General features: G+C 37.7%; 1 protein-coding gene across 1 annotated transcript; it reads left to right on the top strand.

The window, feature by feature from the left end:
- The first annotated feature begins 14,616 nt into the window (after nt 1-14,616).
- On the top strand, nt 14,617-21,098 carry CUNH5orf46 (chromosome unknown C5orf46 homolog). The gene is made up of 3 exons (XM_008068324.1): nt 14,617-14,686; nt 19,396-19,543; nt 21,050-21,098. The coding sequence occupies exons 1-3, from the start codon at nt 14,617-14,619 to the stop codon at nt 21,096-21,098; spliced, it is 267 nt and encodes an 88-aa protein (XP_008066515.1).
- The last annotated feature ends 587 nt before the right edge of the window (nt 21,099-21,685 follow it).

Raw genomic sequence — 21,685 nt, 5'->3', positions numbered from 1 at the left:
ATGAACAGTAACCAGAGTCCCATATTTCAGACTGGAACCCAGTTAGATGCATTTTTACTAGAGGTTTTAGCCTCAGATAGAACTGAGTTCTAGCTCTGTTCCTTACAAAAATTGACATTACCGTAGTGAATTAAAATGTCTACATCTTAGTTTGTTTTGTCATTGCTGCTGTTAGTTTTATTTTCTCTTTACAAAATGAGGATAATTGCATAATTGCATCTATCCTCAGGAGTAGGTTAATTGTGAGGGATGGATGAGTTCCTACATGGGAGCAGGTCATAAGAATAGAAGTTATTCTTGCTATACTTTATTGAGCTGTTCAGTCGAAAGAGACAGCAAGAGCATAATTTCTGATAGTGTATAAAATTGATGTTTGGTTTTTTTTGTTTTTTAAAAATTAATCTCCAGGTTCTGGGCTACTGTTGATGGCAGCTGATCACAACTCTGTCATAAATAGCTTGGTGAAGGAGGCTTGTGAAGAATAAAGGGTGGCGCTCTGATTAATTCAAGCCATTCTCATCCACAATGCATACCTAACTATTCTGTATGGAAATACCTCAGAACACAGGCCCAGCCCAAATTTCAGCAAAAGCACCTGGCTTCAAAGATTGAGAGGACATAATACAAACTGAGAAATCAATCACCTCTTCAGTCTCTACAGAAATGTCAATGCTAAAAGAAACTCTAGCCATTATTCGACCTCCATCTTCTCAGTGAAAAAAATGTAGAAACTTGGGCCCAAGACAGAAAAAGAGAAGTATTTAAGATTGTCCAGCAAGTTAGATGCAGAATTGTCATTCACACATAAGCCACCAATCCACTACATATTTTAATCACTTTCACCACCACCACCATCCACAAAGCTATTATACATATCTTTTCTTTTTTTTTCTAAGATATAATTTACACATAGTTAAATTTTAAGGTGTAGCTTACATACAGTTTAAATTTACCCTTTTAAGCATGAAGATCTGTGAGTTTTGTTAAACAGACAATTTTGTGACCAGACAATATGTGTCGGAGACTGGTTCCAACCTGAGGGGGGTTGGACCTGCACCAGGGAATCAGGACGCGGCGAGAAGAAACAACTCAGAGACAGTTCTTCTGGGACCAGTCTGGCCAAGGACTGTGTGCCAATTTTATTCAAACTTTTTCCAGCTTATATACCATTTTCTATAGCCTCCAGCAATATAACAAATATTTGCTAGGGGTATACAAATCCTGTGATGCGTAACGTTCTTTACAAAATGTGCATCATAAGACCTGTAAGTTCCAAGCACACAATTAAGACTCCATGATGTATGATGTGCTTACAATAAGATGACAGGTGTATAGTTAATTCAATAGTTTCACAAAATGTTTTTTCCCAAACCACTCATGTCTATCCTAGTTTTTGGTTAACATAAAACTTTAAGTTCTTTATATTAAATGCTTATGATATTATTAAAGACTTAATCTATTATCACTTATATGTATATTGTTTTTAATCCTACAATAATCTAAATGATTTTTCTTATATTTAAATTCAATAATTCTTAATATTTAATGATTTTGCTTAACAATTAAAGTTAATATTATATTAAACTTAACCTTTGATTATATTTTATGAATGTATTCTGTTATAAAACTATAAACTTATTTTCTACTTTATAAAAAGTATATATAATTACTCTTATACCTAAAACCTATTTCCCAATACACTTGTGTATGGGAATTTTATTTTAACCACACACAAGTATGTTAGAAAACAGGCTTCAAGCACAAAAACTCTAGTTGATCTATAAATCTAACCAAACCAATTTTTGTCTTTGATAATAAATCTTTAATTATAACAAACTTGCCTATCTTATATTTAAATTATTCACAATTATTTTAATTATTATATTGAGCCTAATATGTTCTTTACTTACCAATTAAATTTACTATCATGCTATATTTTTAAACTAACTGTGATTATTATATTTTAGATTTCACTAACTGCAACTAAGGATAAGTGTATATTTATTATGAAACTATTAATTTACTAGTCTTTTATCTAAGAACTTTATTAAAAGCATGAATTTAACCTAAAACTTAAAACTTATTTTCTGGTGTGCTAGTACATGGCTATTGTGTAAAAAATTCTGTTGCCATAGTAACTTACTGACCAATTCAACCTGAGGCAGAAACCATGACAGGGGAGTTTTGGCACGTTTCTAAGGTGTTCAGCTTGACTGGAGGCAAAAACAATACAATTAAGAAAGTTTCAGTGTACTAATCAAAAGATCACAGCAGTGGCCTACCAGAACAGGAACCAAAGTTAATTTCTGAGAAAAGGAAACTTAAAAGCTTAAACGAAACCTGAAAGTTTCTTATAAATAACTTTTGCTGTATAAGTTTTTCCAATCAAAATCATAACATGTTGTACACATCTTTATAATATTAATCAAATCTTGTTACTAATCAGCAAACTATATAATAACTGTGAGCATGCATAGGCAGGAAGACAAGAAGTTTATTAAACAGGATCCATGGGGCCTTGTGCCTTCAACATGGTCACTGAGTGCCGGAGCTTTTCTCTAAACCAGCATACGTCTTGTAAACAGGTGCTCCATAGTTTGTTTCTCCAAGGTCTCGGCTCCCAACAAATATGCATGGCATAAATTGTCCATCCTCCAAAACAATTCCCTTGTGCTCATTTACAGAAAGCCCCTCCCTCCCTGTTCAGCCCCAAGCAACCATTATTCTGTTTCCTGTTCCTATAGTTTTGCCTTTTTCAGGACATCATATAAATGAAATCAGAATTATACAGTTTGCAGCATTTTGAGTCTGGCTCTTATCACTTAGAATGCTTTGAAATTTTTTCATGTTGTTTGGATCAGTGGCTCATTCCGATTGGTGTTGAGTAGTATCCACTATGTGGATGTACCAGAGCTGTTTATCCATTCACCAGTTGAGTGACAGTTGGATTATTTTCAGTATGGGAATATTACCAGTAAAACCACAGTAAACATTCACATATGGTTTTTGTGTGAACATAAGTATTGATTTTGCCTGAGTATGTATCTAGAAATGAACTTGCTAGGTCATATGGCTAAGTATATATTTAAGTTTATAAGAAACTGTCGAACTGTTTTCCTTTTTGCATCCCTACCAACAACATGTGAGAATTTTAGCTTCTCTATTTATTTTTCAACACTTCCACAGTCTGAGTGACTCCTCAGACTTTGTTCTATGTTTATTTTTATTTTATTTTAAGATAACCAAAACTGTTTTGGTTATCTTAAGTCTTTGCTTTATTTAAATATTTTTATTTATTTATTTATTTATTTTTAAGTTGGAGTCTCACTCTGTTGCCCAGGCTCAAGAGTAGTGGCATGCTCACGGCCACCACATCCTCAACCTGCTGGGCTCAGGTGATCCTTCCGCGTCAGCCTTCCAAGTAGCTGGAACTACAGACATGTACCACCATGCCTGGCTGTAAATATTTATATTTAAGTGTTAAAGTCAGTCTGTCCGATTCTATTCAAATCATGTTAGAATTGTGATGAGGATTATGCTGAAAGTATAGATCATCTTGGGAAGAATCTACATCCATCCATTTGTAAACATAATAAATCTCATTTACTTAGATCAATTTTTATTTCTTTGGAGGAACTGTATAGTTTTAAGCATATATAACCTGCACACATTTTGTTAGACTTAAGTTTTGATGCTATTATAAATGGTACAATTTAATTTTAATTTTTGATTTTTCTGTGCCAATACATAGAAATTCAATTGATTTTTATATGTTAATCTTACATTCTGCAAAATTGTTAAATGCATTTATTATTTCCAGTAACATTTTTGTAGATTTTTTGACATTTTCTACATAGCCAGTTGTGTCTTGTGTGAAAAAGATAGTTTTACTTCTCCCTTTCCAATCTTTTTACTTCATTTTCTTCCTTTATTGTGCTGTTAAGGACTTCCAGTGCAATATCAAAAACGGGTAGTAAGAGAGGATAACTGGGTCTTGTTTCTGATTTTAGGGGAAAAGCATCATGTTTCATTAAGCATAATGTCAGCTGTGGATGTTTTATAATTGTCATTTATCATGTTGAGAAATTTCCCTTCTATTCCTAGTTTGCTAAGAGGTATATACATACATATATGCTATTACTTGTATTATATCTATGCAATATGTAATGAATATTGAATCTTGTCAAATAGCTTTTCTGTATCTATTGAGATGATTATTTTTTTCCATCTTAAATCTGATTATATGGCAAATTGCATTTTTTGATTATTCAAATGTTGATTGAGCCTTGACTTTCAGATATCTCCTAGTTGGTTAATTTGCTAGCACTTTCTTTGAGGCTTCATGTATCCGAGGGATATTGATCTGTCATTTTCTTGTCTTATCATTCTTTTTCTGATTTTGTTATTAGGGTAATATTAGACTTACAAAATAATTAGGTTAATAAACACAATAAAATATACTCAGCATCATTAGCCACTATGAAAATGCAACTCAAAATCAAAATTATGTACCCTTCACACCTACTTTGATAGACTAAAAAACAGATAATAACAAGGGTAGGTTACAATGTGGAGAAACTAGGATTCTCATACACTGCTAGTGGGAACATAAACTGTTGCAGCTGCTTTAGAGAAGTCCGGAAGTTTCTCACAATATTAAAATGAGTCACCCTATGAACAAGCAATTTTGTTTCTATGCATATAAAAACATATATCAATTCAAACACTTAATTGTTAATGCTTATAGCAGTATTATCTATAATAGCCAAAGAGTGGAAACAGTATTATCTATAATAGCCAAACAGTGGAAACAGTTCAAATGCCTATGAATTGATGAATGGACAAATAAAAATTGGAATATTATTCATCCATAACAAGGAATGAAATACTGATACACACTTCAACACAGAAGAACTTTGAAAACATTATGATAAGTAAAAGAAGATGAACATGAAAAGTCACATATTGTATGGTTCCTTTTTTATAAAATATCTATAACAGGGAAATCTGTAGCAATAGAAAATAGATTGTGGTTTGGCTGGGGGAAGCAAGCAGTGACTGCTAATGTAGGTATAAGTTTCTTTTGGGATTGATAAGAACTTTCTAAAATTGACTGTGACAATCCTGTGATTACACACACACACACACACACACACACACACACACACACCACACACACACACTGAACTGCACACTTTATTTTTATTTATTTTTAATTTATTTTATTTTGAAGTTGTGGGGTACAATTCAGGATTAGTATACAAGTGATCATTGTGCAGGTAAAGTTTGAATTGTACACTTTAAACGGGTGCATTTTATGATGTATAAATTATATCTCAATAAAGTTCTTAGAATAATTAGCTGGAAACAATTCACTTCTTTCCTTTATTCTGAATGAATTTTTAAAATAGATCTGCTGTTATTTGTTCTCTGAATGTTTGATAGAATGCATTACTGGAACAATCTTTTAATAAAGTTTCCTTTGTTGGAAACTTGCACTGATTTAATTCTTTAATAGATAGAGAAATATGCAGATTATCTACTTCTTCCTGAGCGATCTTTTCAGTTTGTGTTTCAAGGAATTTGTTCATTTCATCTAAGTGGTCACATCTATGGACATAGGGTTGTTCATATTATTCCTTGTTACTCTTTTAATATTTGTAGGATCTATAATGACATCTCTTCTTTAGCCCTGATATTGGTAAGTTGTGACTTCAGTCCCTCTCTCTCTCTATCTCTATCTCCATTTCTCCATCTTTCTCTACTTCACAAGTATGTCTAGATGTTTATCAATTCTATTCTTTTTTTTCAGAGTCAGATTCTTGCTTCATTGGTTTTTCTCTATTTTTCTGTACTAATAGATTTAGCTTTATTTCTTCCGTTTGAGTTTAATTTTTTTCTAGTTTCTTAAGAAGAAGCAGAGGTCATCGATTTTCCTTTTATCTAATGCACTGCCCACACATTTTTATATGGAGTATTTACTTATTTTTTAATGACATAATAATTGTACATACATATATTTTTACATTCAAAATGCTTTAGCCTCTTTTGGGCCATCTTTCTTGACTCATGGGCTATTTAGGACTTTTTAATTTAATTTCCAAATGTTTGGAGATGTTATATCTATGACTATTTGATTTCTAGTTTGATTCCCTTAAGTACAAAAGCATTCTTTGTATTCTTTCTTTTTTTTTTTTTTGAGTTGGAGTCTCACTCTGTCGCCCAGACTGGAGTGCAGCGGCCACTCCCGGCCACCGCAGCCTTGCCTGCTGGGCTCCGGCGATCCTTCCACCTCAGCCTTCTGAGTAGCCGGAATTACAGGCATGCCCAGCTGATTTTTTGATGTATTGTAGAGATGAGGCCTCACTGCCCAGGCGGGTCTCGAACCCGCAGGCTCAGGCAATCCACTCACTTCAGCCTTCCAAAGGCTCGGGATTATAGGCTGAGCCACCGAGCCCGGCCTTTGTATTATTTCAATTCTGTTAAACTTGTAAAGTTTGATTAATTATTTTTAAAAGTCTGTTTTGATTAATGTTCCATTTGTACATGAAAAAATACTATCTGGGTTGAACTATTTTATAAATGTTAATTGAATCAATTCAATTAGTTGTGATATTCAGATTTTTTGTATCCTTACTAACTTTTTTTAATCTACTTGTTATATCAGTCACTGAATGACTGTTTTAAAGTCTCCAACCAGAAATGTCAATTTATATACTTCTCTTTTCTTGACTGTCAGGTTTTACTTCATAGATTTTGATGCTCTACTGTTACTTGCATGAAAATATAGGATTGTTATGTCTTATTAGCTAATTGACTCCTTTATGATTATGCAGTGTCCCTCTTTATCTGTGACACTATTTATTGCTCTGAATGGTATTTGTTCTGATATTAATATAAACAGTCCAAGTATTTTTTAATTAGTATTTGATGATATACCTTTTTGCATTCATTTATTCTGATCTATTTTTTTTTTTTTTTTAGTTGGAGTCTCACTCTACTGCCCAGGCTAAAGTGCAGTGGCATGTTCACAACCACCCCAACATCAACCTGCTGAGTTCCGGCGATCCATCCGCTTTAGCCTTCCAAGTAGCCAGAACAACAGGTCCATGCCACCATGCCTGGCTAGTTTTTCTGTTTATTGTATAGACGAGGTCTCACCAAGTTGCCCAGGCTGGTCTCAAACCCCTAGGTTCAGTCAATACTCTCTCCTAGGCCTCCCAAAGTGCTGGGATAACAGACTTGACCCATCATGCCCAGTATAGCCAAGTCTTAAGACTCAAACAGTAATAATATACCAAGTTATGGACCAAGTGCAGTGGTTTACACCTATAATCCCAGCACTTTGGGAGGCCGAGGTGAGAGGATTTCCTGAGCCAGACTAATTTTTCCATTTATTGTAGAGACGAGGTCCTACCATGTTGCCCAAACTGGTCTCGAACCTGTGGGCTCCGGCAATCTTCTTTTCTCAGCCTCCCAAAATTCTGGAATTATGGGCTTGAGTCTCTGTGCCCAGCCCACTTTATATTTAAAGTGGATTTCTTTTAACATAATCTGACAGTCTGTTTTATAATTAATGTGCTTAAATTGTTTACATCTAATAAAATTTAAAGTGTTGCTAGATTTTTTTTGTTGTTTTCTATCCTTTTGAGCTACTTTTGGATTAACTTGCTATTTTTTAATGGATCTCAGTAATCTCCTTTATTGATACAATAGATAAACTTAAAAAAGATAAATCTCCTTGAATTAATCACAGTTTTCCTTCAATTTATAGATTGGCAATTTATAGTTTTAAAATGACTTCTGTATCCATTACCATTACTTAATTTGTTCCCACAAAACCCTGTGTTTCAGATATACCCTTCTCTGGTATAGATAAATTGTACATGACCAGCATGGAAATATTTACACTATTAATTTAGTGCCATGATCTTTATAATTTAAGATAAAGTCACTGTTTTCATGTGTTACTTTGTGAGGGATGACAAATTTCCTCTTTTGAAATGTGGCCTCCACCCTCAGCCATAGCTCCAGCTTCTAGCAAAACAAAAGCCACTATGCTCTTAACTGTCTTCCTTGCTTACACCTGACCCCTTGACTTGAGCTTCAGCTCTCACTCCAGTGGGGCTCTGGAATTACCCCTGCCACTGATCCCAGTTGTCTATTCATACATTCAGTGAGCACCCGTTGAATACTCACTGCGTTTATTCAACACTCTCTATTTTCAGTCATGCTGTGGGCAAAGAATTGTTGAAGATAAATAAGGTACGTCCTGTGATTAAGGAGCCTGTAGCTTAATAGCAATGGCAGCTATATTAGTAGTAACTCATGATTTAATATAATACGTGGTATAACAGAGGTGTGTGCAGAGTGAGCCCACGAAAGAAGTGATTAATTCTGCCATGGATTAAGTAAGGAATGTAGTCACAATGTCCTTCGAAGGATGTAGTATCTGAAGTAGGAGTTGATGGGCCTTGGATATTTCAAGTAGAACAATTAGGGTGATAACATAAGTAAAGTTCTGGAGATATGTCTGGTAAGGTAAGATGCAAAAAATGTGGTTAGAGTGTGGTGGGAGGTGATAATGCCAGTGGTCAACAAACATAAGACATGCATGGCACTATGCTTTTTATAGCATGATCTCATTTTACACTCATAGAAACTTTTGTGGGGCTGTACTTTTATTACCTTCATATTGAAGATGAAGAACTAAAGTTTAGAGAGTATAAGTGACCTGCCAAATTACAGTTAATAACTGAAAAGATATTATGTTATTTAACAATGAGGGCAGAAACACCAACTCAGCCTAGCAGACTGGATATAAACAACTAATGTGAGCATTCCAGTTCATGCCAAGTAAATACTAGCTCTGAGGACGTCAGAAATTGGATGCAGCTTGTGCTCTAGAATTATTCTATACTACTTCTGAGATGAAGCTGGAGACATCAATTGTGAGTGAAATATGAAAGACCTTCTCTATATGCAACGAAGAGTCATGGAATTATTAAAGAAGGGACATGACAAAGCCTGTAAACATAAGCATGTTTTAGAAAGATGGAAATAGCAGCACTGTGGAGGACAGCCTGGAATTGGGAGAGGCACACATCAGGAAGACCTTAGATGGCTATTGTAGTAGTCAAGGCAAAGTCCCAAGTGATGACACTTACTGTGGAAGTAAAGAGAAGTTGACAAATTGTAAGGATATTTCAGAGGAGAACTGATAAGAAGTTGTGAGAAAATTGATTCTGTGGTGATATAAATTTTTTTAAAATTCACATTTGTAACTGGTAATTCGGTGGATGGCAATGTCCTTACTGAAATTCTAATTAGAAAAGCAAGAACAGAGGAAAAATGCCTAGCTGTTGGTTTTGATACTTAATGATTTTTTTACTCCTCCATTCTTTGTTTTCTCCTTCCCTTCCTCTCTCCTTCCCTCCCTCCCTGTCTCTGTCCTTCTCTTCCTCTCTCGCCTCTCCATTATCTCTTCCGAGCATCCTTATTAATTGAAACAAATTTCAAAATTCAGTTAGTTCATGTTAATTCTCACTTCTAATATTAACACTCAAAAGTTTGAAGGTTCATTCCTAGAAATATGCTATGCTCTTCCGTGCCTTCTGCCTTTGCCGATGTCATTCCTCCTACCTGAAGTGTCTTCTCCACACCTCACTTGCATAGCAAACACCTACACAATCACTTTTCAAGGCCCAAACAAATGATAGGTTCATGAACCCCTCCCCCAGGCAATGCTAGCCACTCCCTGTTATTTTCTTTAGGAATCTGTTCACAATGCCATTAGCATCTCTCATATTTAAATTGCAATTATGTGAGTACATGTTTACCTCCTCAACAAAGATGAGGTCAGACACTGGTGTTTTGTATTTTCTCATCCCTGGTGGCAAACAGAGTACCTGGTAAATAGCACAAGCTCAGTAAATGTTCACTGAAAAAGTAATTAGTAAGTGTATCTGTTGCGTGTGGATTGACTAAATTGTAAGCTACAAATGGAAAGGGAATTAAGGTGACCAAGAATATGGACACTCCTCAGCAGGTATACACCATGGATGGCATGCCTGCCTGAAGCCACAGGCAACCCTTCTGAGGTTGTCTGAAACTTCAGCTGCAATCAGCTGAAAACAAGAGTGGGATGTATGATTTCCTTTGGAGCACACAAGGGAAAACATATTCTAGGAGTGAGATTAAGGAGAAACAAGGGTCCTTTATCAATGTCCAAATTTCATATATAATTTCAACTTTTCACATACTATTCTTCTCCCTCAGCCCTACAGGTTACTCTCTGATCTGAGGTTTTACATAAGAAAACGGTCCTGAGAACTTCTTCAGGTAGGTTTTCTAGATTTAGCAACAAAAAGTACAATGATGTCCTGCTAAATTTAAATTTCAGCAAAAAAAAAGACCACATTTTTAGTATGAGTGAAATGCTAAAAATATTGGGAAATGTTTGGTACATACTTATAACAAAGCATTACTCATTGCTTATCTGAAATTCACATTTATTTGGACATCATGTATTTTCTTCTGCAGCCCTAGCTCCAGTTCACTTCCTGCCAAGGATTAAGACAGTGCCATGTAACATGCATGTTTGCCATATCGAAGTGAGCTGAAACACAAGCAAACAAAGTGAGCCCATGAGAAAAACAAAGTGATCACAGATGAGTCCATGACACACAGGTTGGAGCACAGTGCTCTCGGTTTGGCCCGGGTTTTTGCCAGCAGCAGCACTGAGCACACACCAGTGTAGCAGAATGTAATCATTAAAAGCAGGAACTTGGGACTCACATATTTTGGGGTCCAATTCCCTGCTCTGACTCATATGTGATTTGTAACCCGGGGCAAATTACTTAACTTCTCCAAGCTTAAATTATCTTATAGGGAATGAGAATAATAATGGTAGTCTCCAACAACTTTGTTGATATGCTGTATCTAGTGTGGTACCTGACTGGAGCAGGCAGCCTATTACTATTATATTATTATTATTAATCCTAATGCTGCTTACACTGATGTCACTCTGGGACAACCCAGGGTTGAGTGGAATGGAATGGAAGAGTAGAATAGAAGAACAAATTTATTGTTTGTTTTTAGTATGTCCAAGGCACCATGCTAGCTGCTTTCATGAATTTTCTTACCCAAGCCTAATAACAACTTTAAGAGGTGTCATTATACCTATTTGATAGACATTGAATCCAAGGCATAGAGAAATTAGAAAATATTCTAAGGTCACAGGGTTACTCAGCATGTAAATGGCAGATCTGAAACTCAAACTCAGGTCTGTCTGATCCCAAAGCCCAGGCTTTTAACAACTAATATACACAGTGAGATGGTCCCATGAAAGTGCTAATGCAAATTACAATTCTTTCCTACCCTGAGAAAAAACTGTTGTTCATAGGAAATAAAACATTCCTTATTTCTTCATTCCTATGCCTTCTCACCAAGATAGAAAGGTGTCATAGAAGAAAATTCTCATCTTTGCCTTCCCAGTTTGGGTAAAACCCTCTTTCATAGTCTCTATTTCTCCTCTATTTTTGCATTTGCTTTTGCCAGTAGAGGATGCATCACAGCTTCTTAACTGCTGTGGACATGGCACACATTAAAATTCTTTACTGTTTTTCAGGTTTTTTAACTTTGTTGTCGCCTATGTCCTTAAAGTAGGGCAAATAAATAGCCAGAAAATTATATTATGTCCCAATTAACAATGTAAAAAATGAGACTCAGAGTGGCAGTAGTTATTTGCCAGAGTCACATGGAGAATGACTGACAGAACTATTAGAGAAGGCTAGGATTCTCTTCTCAAAATCACTCATTCATTTATTTATTCAATGCATGTTCATTTGGTATCTCCTATGTATATGGCACTATTCTAGAAACCGGAGCTATCTCAGTAAACAAAACAGACCAGAATCCTCTCCTGTTGGATATTATCCTCACCTGTTGGATATGTCTTGGGAAGAGAGGCGTTAAATCATCAAACAAAAAGTAAGTACATGCGAAGAAGAGGGAATGCAGAGTGTATAAAACACCATAATGGAGGAAATTAGAGGGTCACAGAAGTTTTCTTCAAAAAAGAGACATTTTAGCTGAGACCTGAAGAGAAACAAACCAGGAAAAGAAAAGGAATAAGAACACAGCAAGAGGAGAAAATGGAGGATCAGGACCTGGAGGAGACTTCATCGCGGTCACACAATGAGCTAGTGTTATTGACAGGAATAGAACCAACTGTCCTGACCTTTGGTGCCACACTAATTTTTTGACACCAGACCACTGAGAGCAGCTGACCCAAGACTTGCCTGCATGCCCATCCATCTGCCATCCCTGAGAAGCTGGCAAACTTCTATGTTAAATTACAATATCTAGAGCCTTTGCTTGCCCTACAGCCAGCGTCCCTGTGTTGAGTTAGAAAAATATGCTCCATTTCCCAGGCACACACAGTCACATGTCAAGATTCATGGCCTGATGAATAGAGAGCTCTTGAATGTCATTTCCCACTGGTGCTTGGGCAAGCACAGTGCTCAGTCACAAGCACTGAAAGCTTTTTAATGAGGGCAACTATCTCTAGACCACAGCTCTCTGAAGAGGAGAGACAGGGCCCATCTTCTTGAGAAGACAGACTGGAGAGGACTAGGAAGGTCATTCCACACAAGGAATGAGCAGAGCCCCCTGATTGCTTTCAAGGAGTAGTTACATGCCTTGTGAAGAATACTAACAAGGTCGAGAAGCATGGCCTGAGCCTTGGCTCTGAGACACTGGGAAAGCCCACAAGATGATCCTCTGATGCACACAAAGCATATGCTTTGGTCAATCTCTGTTTAGGTTTCCCCCAATCCTCATCCCAATTAAATAAATGTATAGCAGTCCTCAGGATAACCAGTACAATCTAGATTCGAGTCAAATGTTATTCCCTTGAGTGTGTCCAAAAGGTTAGTTCACACCTCAGATACACAGCAATATTTCAAGCTCAATATTTTGTTTCACCAAGTACAAATAAATTTAATTCAGTTAACTGTTTTTTCTTTTCTTTTTTTAAAAGATGCTAAACAGACTTTTTTCAAGGGTCCCATGGTGATAGGTATAGGGATCACCACAATGGAGTCTGACAGGCAGAGGAATGGTCACATTCCATGGACTCTCAAACTATTCTTCTCTTTTTTCCTTTTTAAAATGTTAGCTATGTGACTCAAGTAATTTGAATTCAACTCTAAAAAAAGATAGTTTTGTCCTCATGAAGTCTATAGCCTATTGGTGAAAACATTTAAACAGGGATCTCTCAGGAACAGCAGAGGACCACCTATCTCTGCTGCCTGGAAGAGCAAATCTCCAGAGAAAGTGAAATCAAAGTTGAGACCAATGTCAAGCACTGTAGCAGGGGAAGTCAGATTTAATAAGACATTCTGCCTTTAAGAGACCCACAGGGTTGGAATAAACTTAGATGCTCACGAACGATTGAATGAATCAGTAAATGCACAACAAAATACTATCTATCCTTAAGAAAGAAGGAAATCCTGTAATTTATAACAAAATTCTGAATATTATATTACATGAAGTAAGCCAGGCACAGAAAGACAAATATGTGGACTCTAAAAAAGTTAAACTCAGAAGCAGAGAATAGAATTGTGCTTACCAGTGGACCGAGTGAGATGGGAGAAGGGATTGGGAAGATGTTAGTCAAAAGAAACAAAATTTCTGTCGGACAGAAGGAATAAGTCCAACAGTTCTACTATACAACATGGTGACTGTAGTTAATAACAATGTATCGTATACTTGAAAATTGCTAAGAAAGTGGTTTTTAAGTGTTCTCGTCAAAAATAAATGACAAGTAGGGGTAATGAGTATATTAATTAGCTTGATTTAGCTATTACAAAATGCATGCGTATTTCAAAATATCATGTTGTAGAGTATGAATATATACAAGTTTTATTAGTCAGTAAACAAGTCCTCAAGCTGAAGAGGAATGCTATTAATGTACTTAGTTCAGTAGTGGGGTCAAGGGTTCTGTAGGGCAGATGGTGAAGCCAAACTCCATCTGGTGTGATGGGGAGGGTTATCGTCAAGGTTTTAAGTAGGGGGCATTTGGACTGAGCTTATGGTATAAATAGGAGTGATTTAAGGAGAGTTGATGGGGAGGGTGGCCCCAGAAACAGAAAGCAAGAGCAGAGATGGGAGGAAGTATGAAAAGTATGATCATGTGGGTCTGGGGGATACTCACAGGAGATGAGTGACAAGCAAGTGTGTAGGGAGGGAAGTAGGCATTCCTTGCCGGTCTGACATATTGCTTGTTCCCTGGCACTGACAAGTATGCCTGCTGATATTCATCTCATCATCAGTGTTGGCATTGAAATCACCCCTAAAAGATTCACTCTAGTGCCATTTATAGATGCGAAGTAGAAAAATCAGGAGCGTTTTTCTTTCTCTGTATGCAAAACGTTTAGTTTGAAAAATAGGGCAGGGCTCCTTAGCAGAGATGCAAGAACAAGCCATGCAGACAACTTGTGCAACGACCTAAATTCCACAGCACACGATGTCACCTATATATGCCGTATAAATGGAGCACTGTCCCAAGTCCATCTGAACAATTTGTCTGCAGCAGTACCCAGTACTACAAAAATGGCTGTCTCAGTACTTCGGTGGACAATTGTCCTAGGACTGCTTGTCTTAATCCTGACCTGCCATGCGGGTAAGTGCTTCTGATCATAGCCCATGAATTGTCAGGAGGTAGCAGTGATTGGAAGAAGCTGGTGGCACTGATCCAGAACAAAAAAGGAAAAAGGGGCCTTTGTGCACTGCAGAAAGAGCACTAGACTGGGAGACAAGAGGTGCACTTTCTGATACAAAGTAGGATTTTTGTTAAAAAGTCTGCTTCTGCAATAGCCTCTTTGCTCAGTGAATGATATTTGGAATAAATTTTTCACTCACATTTATGATATAGTGATACTACTATATTACAATTCCTTGGGAACCAAGCTAAGCATCCACTTTCCTGCTTGTTCCAAGCACATAGAGGACAGAGGGCGGCATGCAGCGTTCCCATTTGTTAATTTATTTTTTGTCTGCATATGACTGTGAGGTCTTGACTTACCATGATTCAGAACGATAGGGCAGAAAACACAGACATTAACAAACGTTTAGTACCAGAGTCCTTTGATGTAACTTGGCAGAACACCCAGGCAGACACTACAACAGAATTGCTCCAGAGATGGCCATAGGGATTATTATGCCCACTTTACTCCTGAAGTAATCACCATGGTGAAGTGAAAGGTGAACTCTCATGTTGAGGACATGCCCCTACCTTGATCTCTCATGAACTCTGAAACTGTGGTTAAATCAGTTCACTGTTTTCAAAGTCAGTGCCTTCATCTCCAAAATGGGATAACTACCAAGTTTACCAGGTCAAATGAACATGGTTTTTAAAAAAAGTATATATATATACTTTTTTTTTGAGTTTGCACTCTGTCGCCCAGGCTGGAGTGCAGCAGCACGCTCACAGCCACCCCAGTGTCGACCTGCTGGGCTCTGGCGATCATTCTGCCTCAGTCTTCCAAGTAGCCGGAACTACAGGCATCTGCTACCATGCCCGACTAATTTTTTTATTTATTGTAGAGACAAGGTCTCACCAAGTTCCCTGGGCTGGTCTCAAAACCCATGGGCTCAGGCAATCCACTCGCCTTGGTCTTCCAAAGTGCTAGGATTATAGGCTGAGTCGCTGAACCTGGCCCAAAATGAATATGTTTTTATAATCTCTTCATAAACTAGAAAAACTGTATAATACTGTATTTGTTTAGAACTTCATATTCATGCTGACTAAGAAACTCAACCAGATAGTTACTGTAAATAAAGGCTATCCAATATTACATTAAAAGAGAAAATGTTAATTATTGGTATTGATAATTTATTTTTAGGATATCAAATTTCTTAATATTTTGATAGCATTTTTCAGAATTTTTATAATCTCCTAAAGATGAGAAAGTGAATTATAAATCATTTTGTTGCTATTGTTATTAATAATAGTAATAGTAATAATAATATAGTGGGTATTTATTGTAAGTTTACCTTGGGCCTGGTACCTTGGTAAGTGGAATATATATGGCATAGGTATATATATATGTGTGTGTGTGTGTGTGTGTGTGTGTGTGTGTGTGTGTGTGTGTATACAAATATGATACATAAAATATCTTTTAATCCTCACAACAACACGATGAGGAAACTAAGAGACACGATGGTTAAGCATTGTGTGCAAGGTGACACAGCTAATTTTTTGTTGAAGACAAGAGTCAGACAGGTGTATAGGACTCCAAAGTGTGTGATCCACTATGTTCCAATACCTCTCAGTATATGTAGTCTAAAGACTGAGGTCAAAATCTGATCTTCACACACTCTAATCCCAGACTCCTTACATATTGAAATGTTAGCATTTAGTGTCATATTAAAATAAAAAGTCAACAAAATTAAATTGTTATGCAAGTAGATAAATAGGAACACAAGAAAAAAGAACTCACCTTTTATGCAAGAAATTACTGTTTTGCACTTGGCAGATACCTTTAGAGAACAATTGCTTAGATATTGTATTATGTAATGTGAACAATTACGTAATGTGAACTGCTGAGTTAAAAAAATTCAGGTTCAAACCTTAGCTTAGCCACTTCCTAGATGAGTGATTTCAGGTGAGTCATTTAATTTCCCTGGGCACCTGTGCTCTCTTATGTAAAACTGTGACAACATCACTAAGTTGAAGGGCAGTGAAGGCACAGCCCAGCGCCCGTGCAATGGATGCTCCACAAATGTGTTCTGTTTCCTTTTCCTTCTCGGTTGCCCAGCACTTTATGTAATGGTCATAGCTATTTCTGTCCCCCTTTTTTTGAGTTGGAGTCTCACTCTGTCACCCAGTCTGGAGTGCAGTGGCTGCTCCCGACCACTGCAGCCTTGAACTTCTGGGCTCCGGCAATCCTTCCGCCTCAGCCTTCCAAGTAGCTGGAACTACAGGCGCGTGCTACCATGCTCAGTTAATTTTTGATTTATTGTAGAGATGAGGTCTCACCAAGTTGTCCAGGCAGGTCTTGAACCCGCAGGCTCAGGCAATCCACTCACCTCAGCCTCCCAAAGTGCTGGGATTACAGGCTGAATCATGAGCCTGGCCTCTCTGTTCTTTTTTACCTGAGTTCTTAGCATAGCAATACACATAAGCGTAGACTCAAAAAATACTCTTTGAATAAAAGAATCAACAGCTGGATGAATGAATACTTGATGATTAGTATATTGATTTTGGCTATAAGTCCCAGACTGGTGCTCCTAGCAAATCTTTGGTTGTGGCATAGTAAACAAAAATTGTTTATAGAATTGCAAGTCCATCTTTTTTTTACTAACATTTTTTATAATTTTGGATATAATATAGATGCAAGGCTTCTGACATAATTTGACAACCTCCACACAAAAGGTAGTCACATCTCTTTCATCCAATGTCACAAGTACATTTCTAGAAGTTGGGAGTTCTTAAAGTCAAAACTTGTCATGGAACTGTCAGTTAAATACACAACACCCAGTTAAATTTGAATTTCAGATGCACAATGACTCATTATTTAGCATATGTGTGTCCTCAGTATTGCATAGATTATTCTTTTTTTTTTTTGAATTGGAGTCTCACTCTGTCACCCAGACTGGAGTGCAGTGGCTGCTCCTGGCCACCGCAGCCTCGACCTGCTGGACTCCAGCCATCCTTCCAAGTAGCTGGAATTACAGGGATGTGCTACCATGCCCGGCTGATTTTTTGATTTATTGTAGAGATGAGGTCTTGCTGCCCAGGCGGGTCTCGAACCCGTGGGTTCAGGCAATCCACTCACCTCAGCCTCCCAAAGGCGCGGGATTACAGGCTGAGCCACTGAGCCCGGCAGGATTATTCTTTTAGTACTAAAAAAGTATTTGTTATTTATCTGAAATTTCAGTTTAACTGGACATCCTGTATTTTCATTTACTCAATCTGGTAACACTGCTAATCAGAGCATAATAAAATTAAAAGATGTAAGTCCCACCTTATCCTGTCACCAGAGTCCAGAGGGGAGGCCACATGTAGCTGTTATCATGCTTCCACTCCTTTTCATCTTCTGAAAATAAAGACCACTAGGCAAAGTCAGCATGCCCCAAGGGACTGTGCATGTCATCAACCTCTTTTTGGACCCTCTGCCTTCATTCCAAAGGATATTTGAGCCTGAGTTGAATGTGAAAGGCCTGCAATCATTGTCCCAGCTACTCTCCTACAAGCCACTTATGGGGGTCTGAAAATTGCAGACCCCATAAGACTGGTCAGGGGTAAAACTGCACAGTATTTGCAAAATCATCATCTACAAAACTACGAAGTGATATGAAAGTGACAGAATTTCAGCCGGGCTCGGTGGCTCAGCCTGTAATCCCGCGCCTTTGGGAGGCTGAGGTGAGTGGAATGCCTGAGCCCGCGGGTTCGAGACCCGCCTGGGCAGCGAGACCTCATCTCTACAATAAGTCAAAAAATCAGCTGGGCATGGTAGTGCATGCATGTAATTCCGGCTTCTGGGAAGGCTGAGGTGGAAGGATCGCCGGAGCCCAGCAGGTCGAGGCTGCGGTGGCTGGGAGCGGCCACTGCACTCCAGTCTGGGTGACAGAGTGAGACTCCAACTCAAAAAAAAAAAAAAAAAGAAAGTGACAGAATTTCTCTTTGTCATCATTATTATTGCACTATTTTGAATCTTATAAAAGAAGTGAAAGCTGTATAACTTTTCTGTCAGACAATACAGTTCATTACAGAGTACATTAGAATCCAGATTGTAATACCAGACACACATGGTTTGTATTATACTCCTGCCACTTACTAACTCTGTGACTTTGAACTAGCTTCTAAACCTCTCTCAAGTTCCATTTCTTCACCTTAACTTGGGGTAATAACTGGCTACTGCGTAGATTTGTTGTAAAGATGAAATGAGACAATGCGTATTGACCGTCTGTCATACGCATGTGTCAACAAGTGCTACCCATCAATATTTCATCTTTAATGTTATTATTAGCTTGGCCTGGAGATTTCACAAAGAAAAGACTTTGTGTGTCACTCTCAGCACTGACCAATCAGCTGCTTAACTCCGGGAAGTTCCTCTGCCTCCCTGAGTTTCATTTTCCTTCACGATATGGAGCCAAGTCTGCCTAAGTATCAAAGTCTGTAGGTCTGTCTGTTTTTAGAAATAAGTGAGACAACCCATGTGAAGGCTTTGACCAGGTAGACATTGAATGTTCAGCGGATATAACCATATGAGGCTACATAACAGTGAGTGGTCTCCTATGTGGAAGAAAGACTTCCTTTCCTTGTACTGAGAATCACCTCAAGTTCTGTTCTGTTTTTATTTTTGCTTTTTTTAGATGATAAGCCAGAAGACAAGCCAGACAACAAGCCAGATGACAAACCAGATGACTCAGGCAAAAAACCAGAGCCAGATTTCCCCAAATTTCTCAACCTCCTGGGTTCGGAGATCATTGAGAATGCTGTAGAGTTCATCCTTCGTTCCATGACCAGGGGCACGTAAGCACTGAGACAGGCTTTGCTTTTGGTCTAGTTTGTTGTTGGTTATGATCACATAATGACCACATGACATTAAAATAAATTAGAATCAAAACCTGTGAAACATGCCACAAAATGAGTGATTTTTCACTGAGAAATGTTGCCCTAGTTTTTAAGATATTTTGCGTCAGAATGAACTACCCTGCACTCTTGTGGGGTGAGCACATTCTCATCTAGTGGTTTCATACAACGCTTTCTATCTCAAGACCAAATGGGAGGCAGAAGAGCACTGGACCAAGGGACAGAAAGTCATGCACTGCTCCAGACTCAGATGCTATTTTACTGGGTGGTCTTGGGCAAGATCCTCCCTCACTGAGAACCTCTGTTTGCTCATCTTAAAGTCACAGAGACCCCCCAAAGCAACACTGTGGTTATGTAGTAAAATTGAGGGGTGGTAATATGTCATTAGTGAGGGGGATGTGATGAGTCCTATCTTTATTTTCTAATTTGAGTAGCTCAGGGAGATTAGCAGAGACAGTCAATGACCACTTAGAGACAACCTAGAGAACCTTTCTCCATGAGTGTTTGCCTGAGATTCCCCAGGCAGGCTACACATCCCAAAGTCTTTCCAGTATTCTCAGCCTGCTTCCAGCCACTGTGAACACATCCTATTCAAGCCTGCATGTCTCTGATTTGACACTACTACTTTCTCCCATTCTTCCTTCTGGCACATGAATCTCCCCAATTTCAGTGTTCCATGATCAAACTGATTCTTTTGAACTTGTATATGCTGTTCTTCTCCACTGCTCTAAGCAGCTGCTCTCTGATTTTCTCCTTCATTGACCCCTAAGCAGTGTTTGATATAGTGTGGTCTACTATCCAACTGTTTCAGAATCCCTGGGGGAACTTAGCAAAAAATGCAGATTTCTACATTCCATCTTGCATGTTTCTGGGGGCAAGGGTACAAACATGCTCCACAGAGCCTTTAAAGTTTTATTCATATTTTGTGTAGATGTGAATTTTTTCTTCTTTCTGGAGAAAGTGTTTATGACTTCTATTAGATTCTCAAAGGGGTCTTCAACCCAATAAGGGATTAAGAACCACTTTTGCATAAAAGTAATCAGGGGTCTTCTCATAATCTCCTATCTGCATAAATCAATATATTGTCATCTGCTTGAGCCTGGTTTTGCAGACAATTCTTCTCCCCAGATTGTTAAAATTCACAGATGTTTCTTTTCTTTTCGTTTTTTCATGTTTTTGGGAAGACTACATCAACCCTCAGTGAACACATCCCTCTAAGTTTCTCCTATGGAGTTTAGGTATGAATAGACACCAACCTAGTAGGCCTGTTGGCAGATTTAAAGAGATCATTGTGCATAATTGGTTTGTCCACTACGAACAATTAAGAAACGTTAGGTCTTATGTCCTTCTGATACAGGAATATCTGAAGAGGAAAAATGTAGTTCAAACATTCTGACAACTTAATGATCATTCTAACATAATTCTTTATTTTCTCTTTTTTTAAAGAGGATTTCGGGAATTTGATGATAAAAAAGGAGACTATTCATCAAAGTGACATTCTCAGGTGATTTTTAACTTAAAATTTACAACTGAAATAATGTATATTGGACAAAGGAGAAAAGGAATCTGCCTAGTTTTATTTAGTAATTTGTGGTACCCATGCCTACCTACAAGCAGAAAAGGTGTATATCTTTGTTCTTGCTGCAGTTTTTTAAAAAATTAAGTTAAAGTGAGTATATTTTTATCCTGTTAAAGGTACTAACTTAATAAAATAATCTTAAGGGAGAACGCACAATTGTGGGGTGAAATAAGTAAGCACTTGATGTTGGGAGACCTGGCTTCTTTCCCAGAGCAGCTAGAAACTTGCTTTGCACAGTTCAGCCCGCAAAAGGGAGGGTGTAGTGCACTAAGCATCTAAAGCCCCGTGTAATTATGCAATTAGTTGCTCATGCAAAGAGGGAAATTTGCTGGCTCTCATTCAGAGAAAGGAATAGCAATCTCTCTGGACCACAGAGTGAGATTCTGTCTAAGCAAGATGGTTTGAGTGCTCAGAAATACTTTATCATCTCTGTGAAAAATAGAGATTGTTTCTCAATTTAATCAATAGGGAAATGAAGGCTCAGAGAGATTTGTCAGTGTGGC

This window comes from Carlito syrichta, unplaced genomic scaffold, assembly GCF_000164805.1.
Source record: "Carlito syrichta isolate Samal-C Ts95f unplaced genomic scaffold, Tarsius_syrichta-2.0.1 Scaffold310126, whole genome shotgun sequence".
Lineage (NCBI taxonomy): Eukaryota > Metazoa > Chordata > Mammalia > Primates > Tarsiidae > Carlito > Carlito syrichta.
The sequence above is the reverse complement of the archived record's forward strand: the minus strand, read 5'-3'. Positions and strand labels throughout refer to the sequence as shown.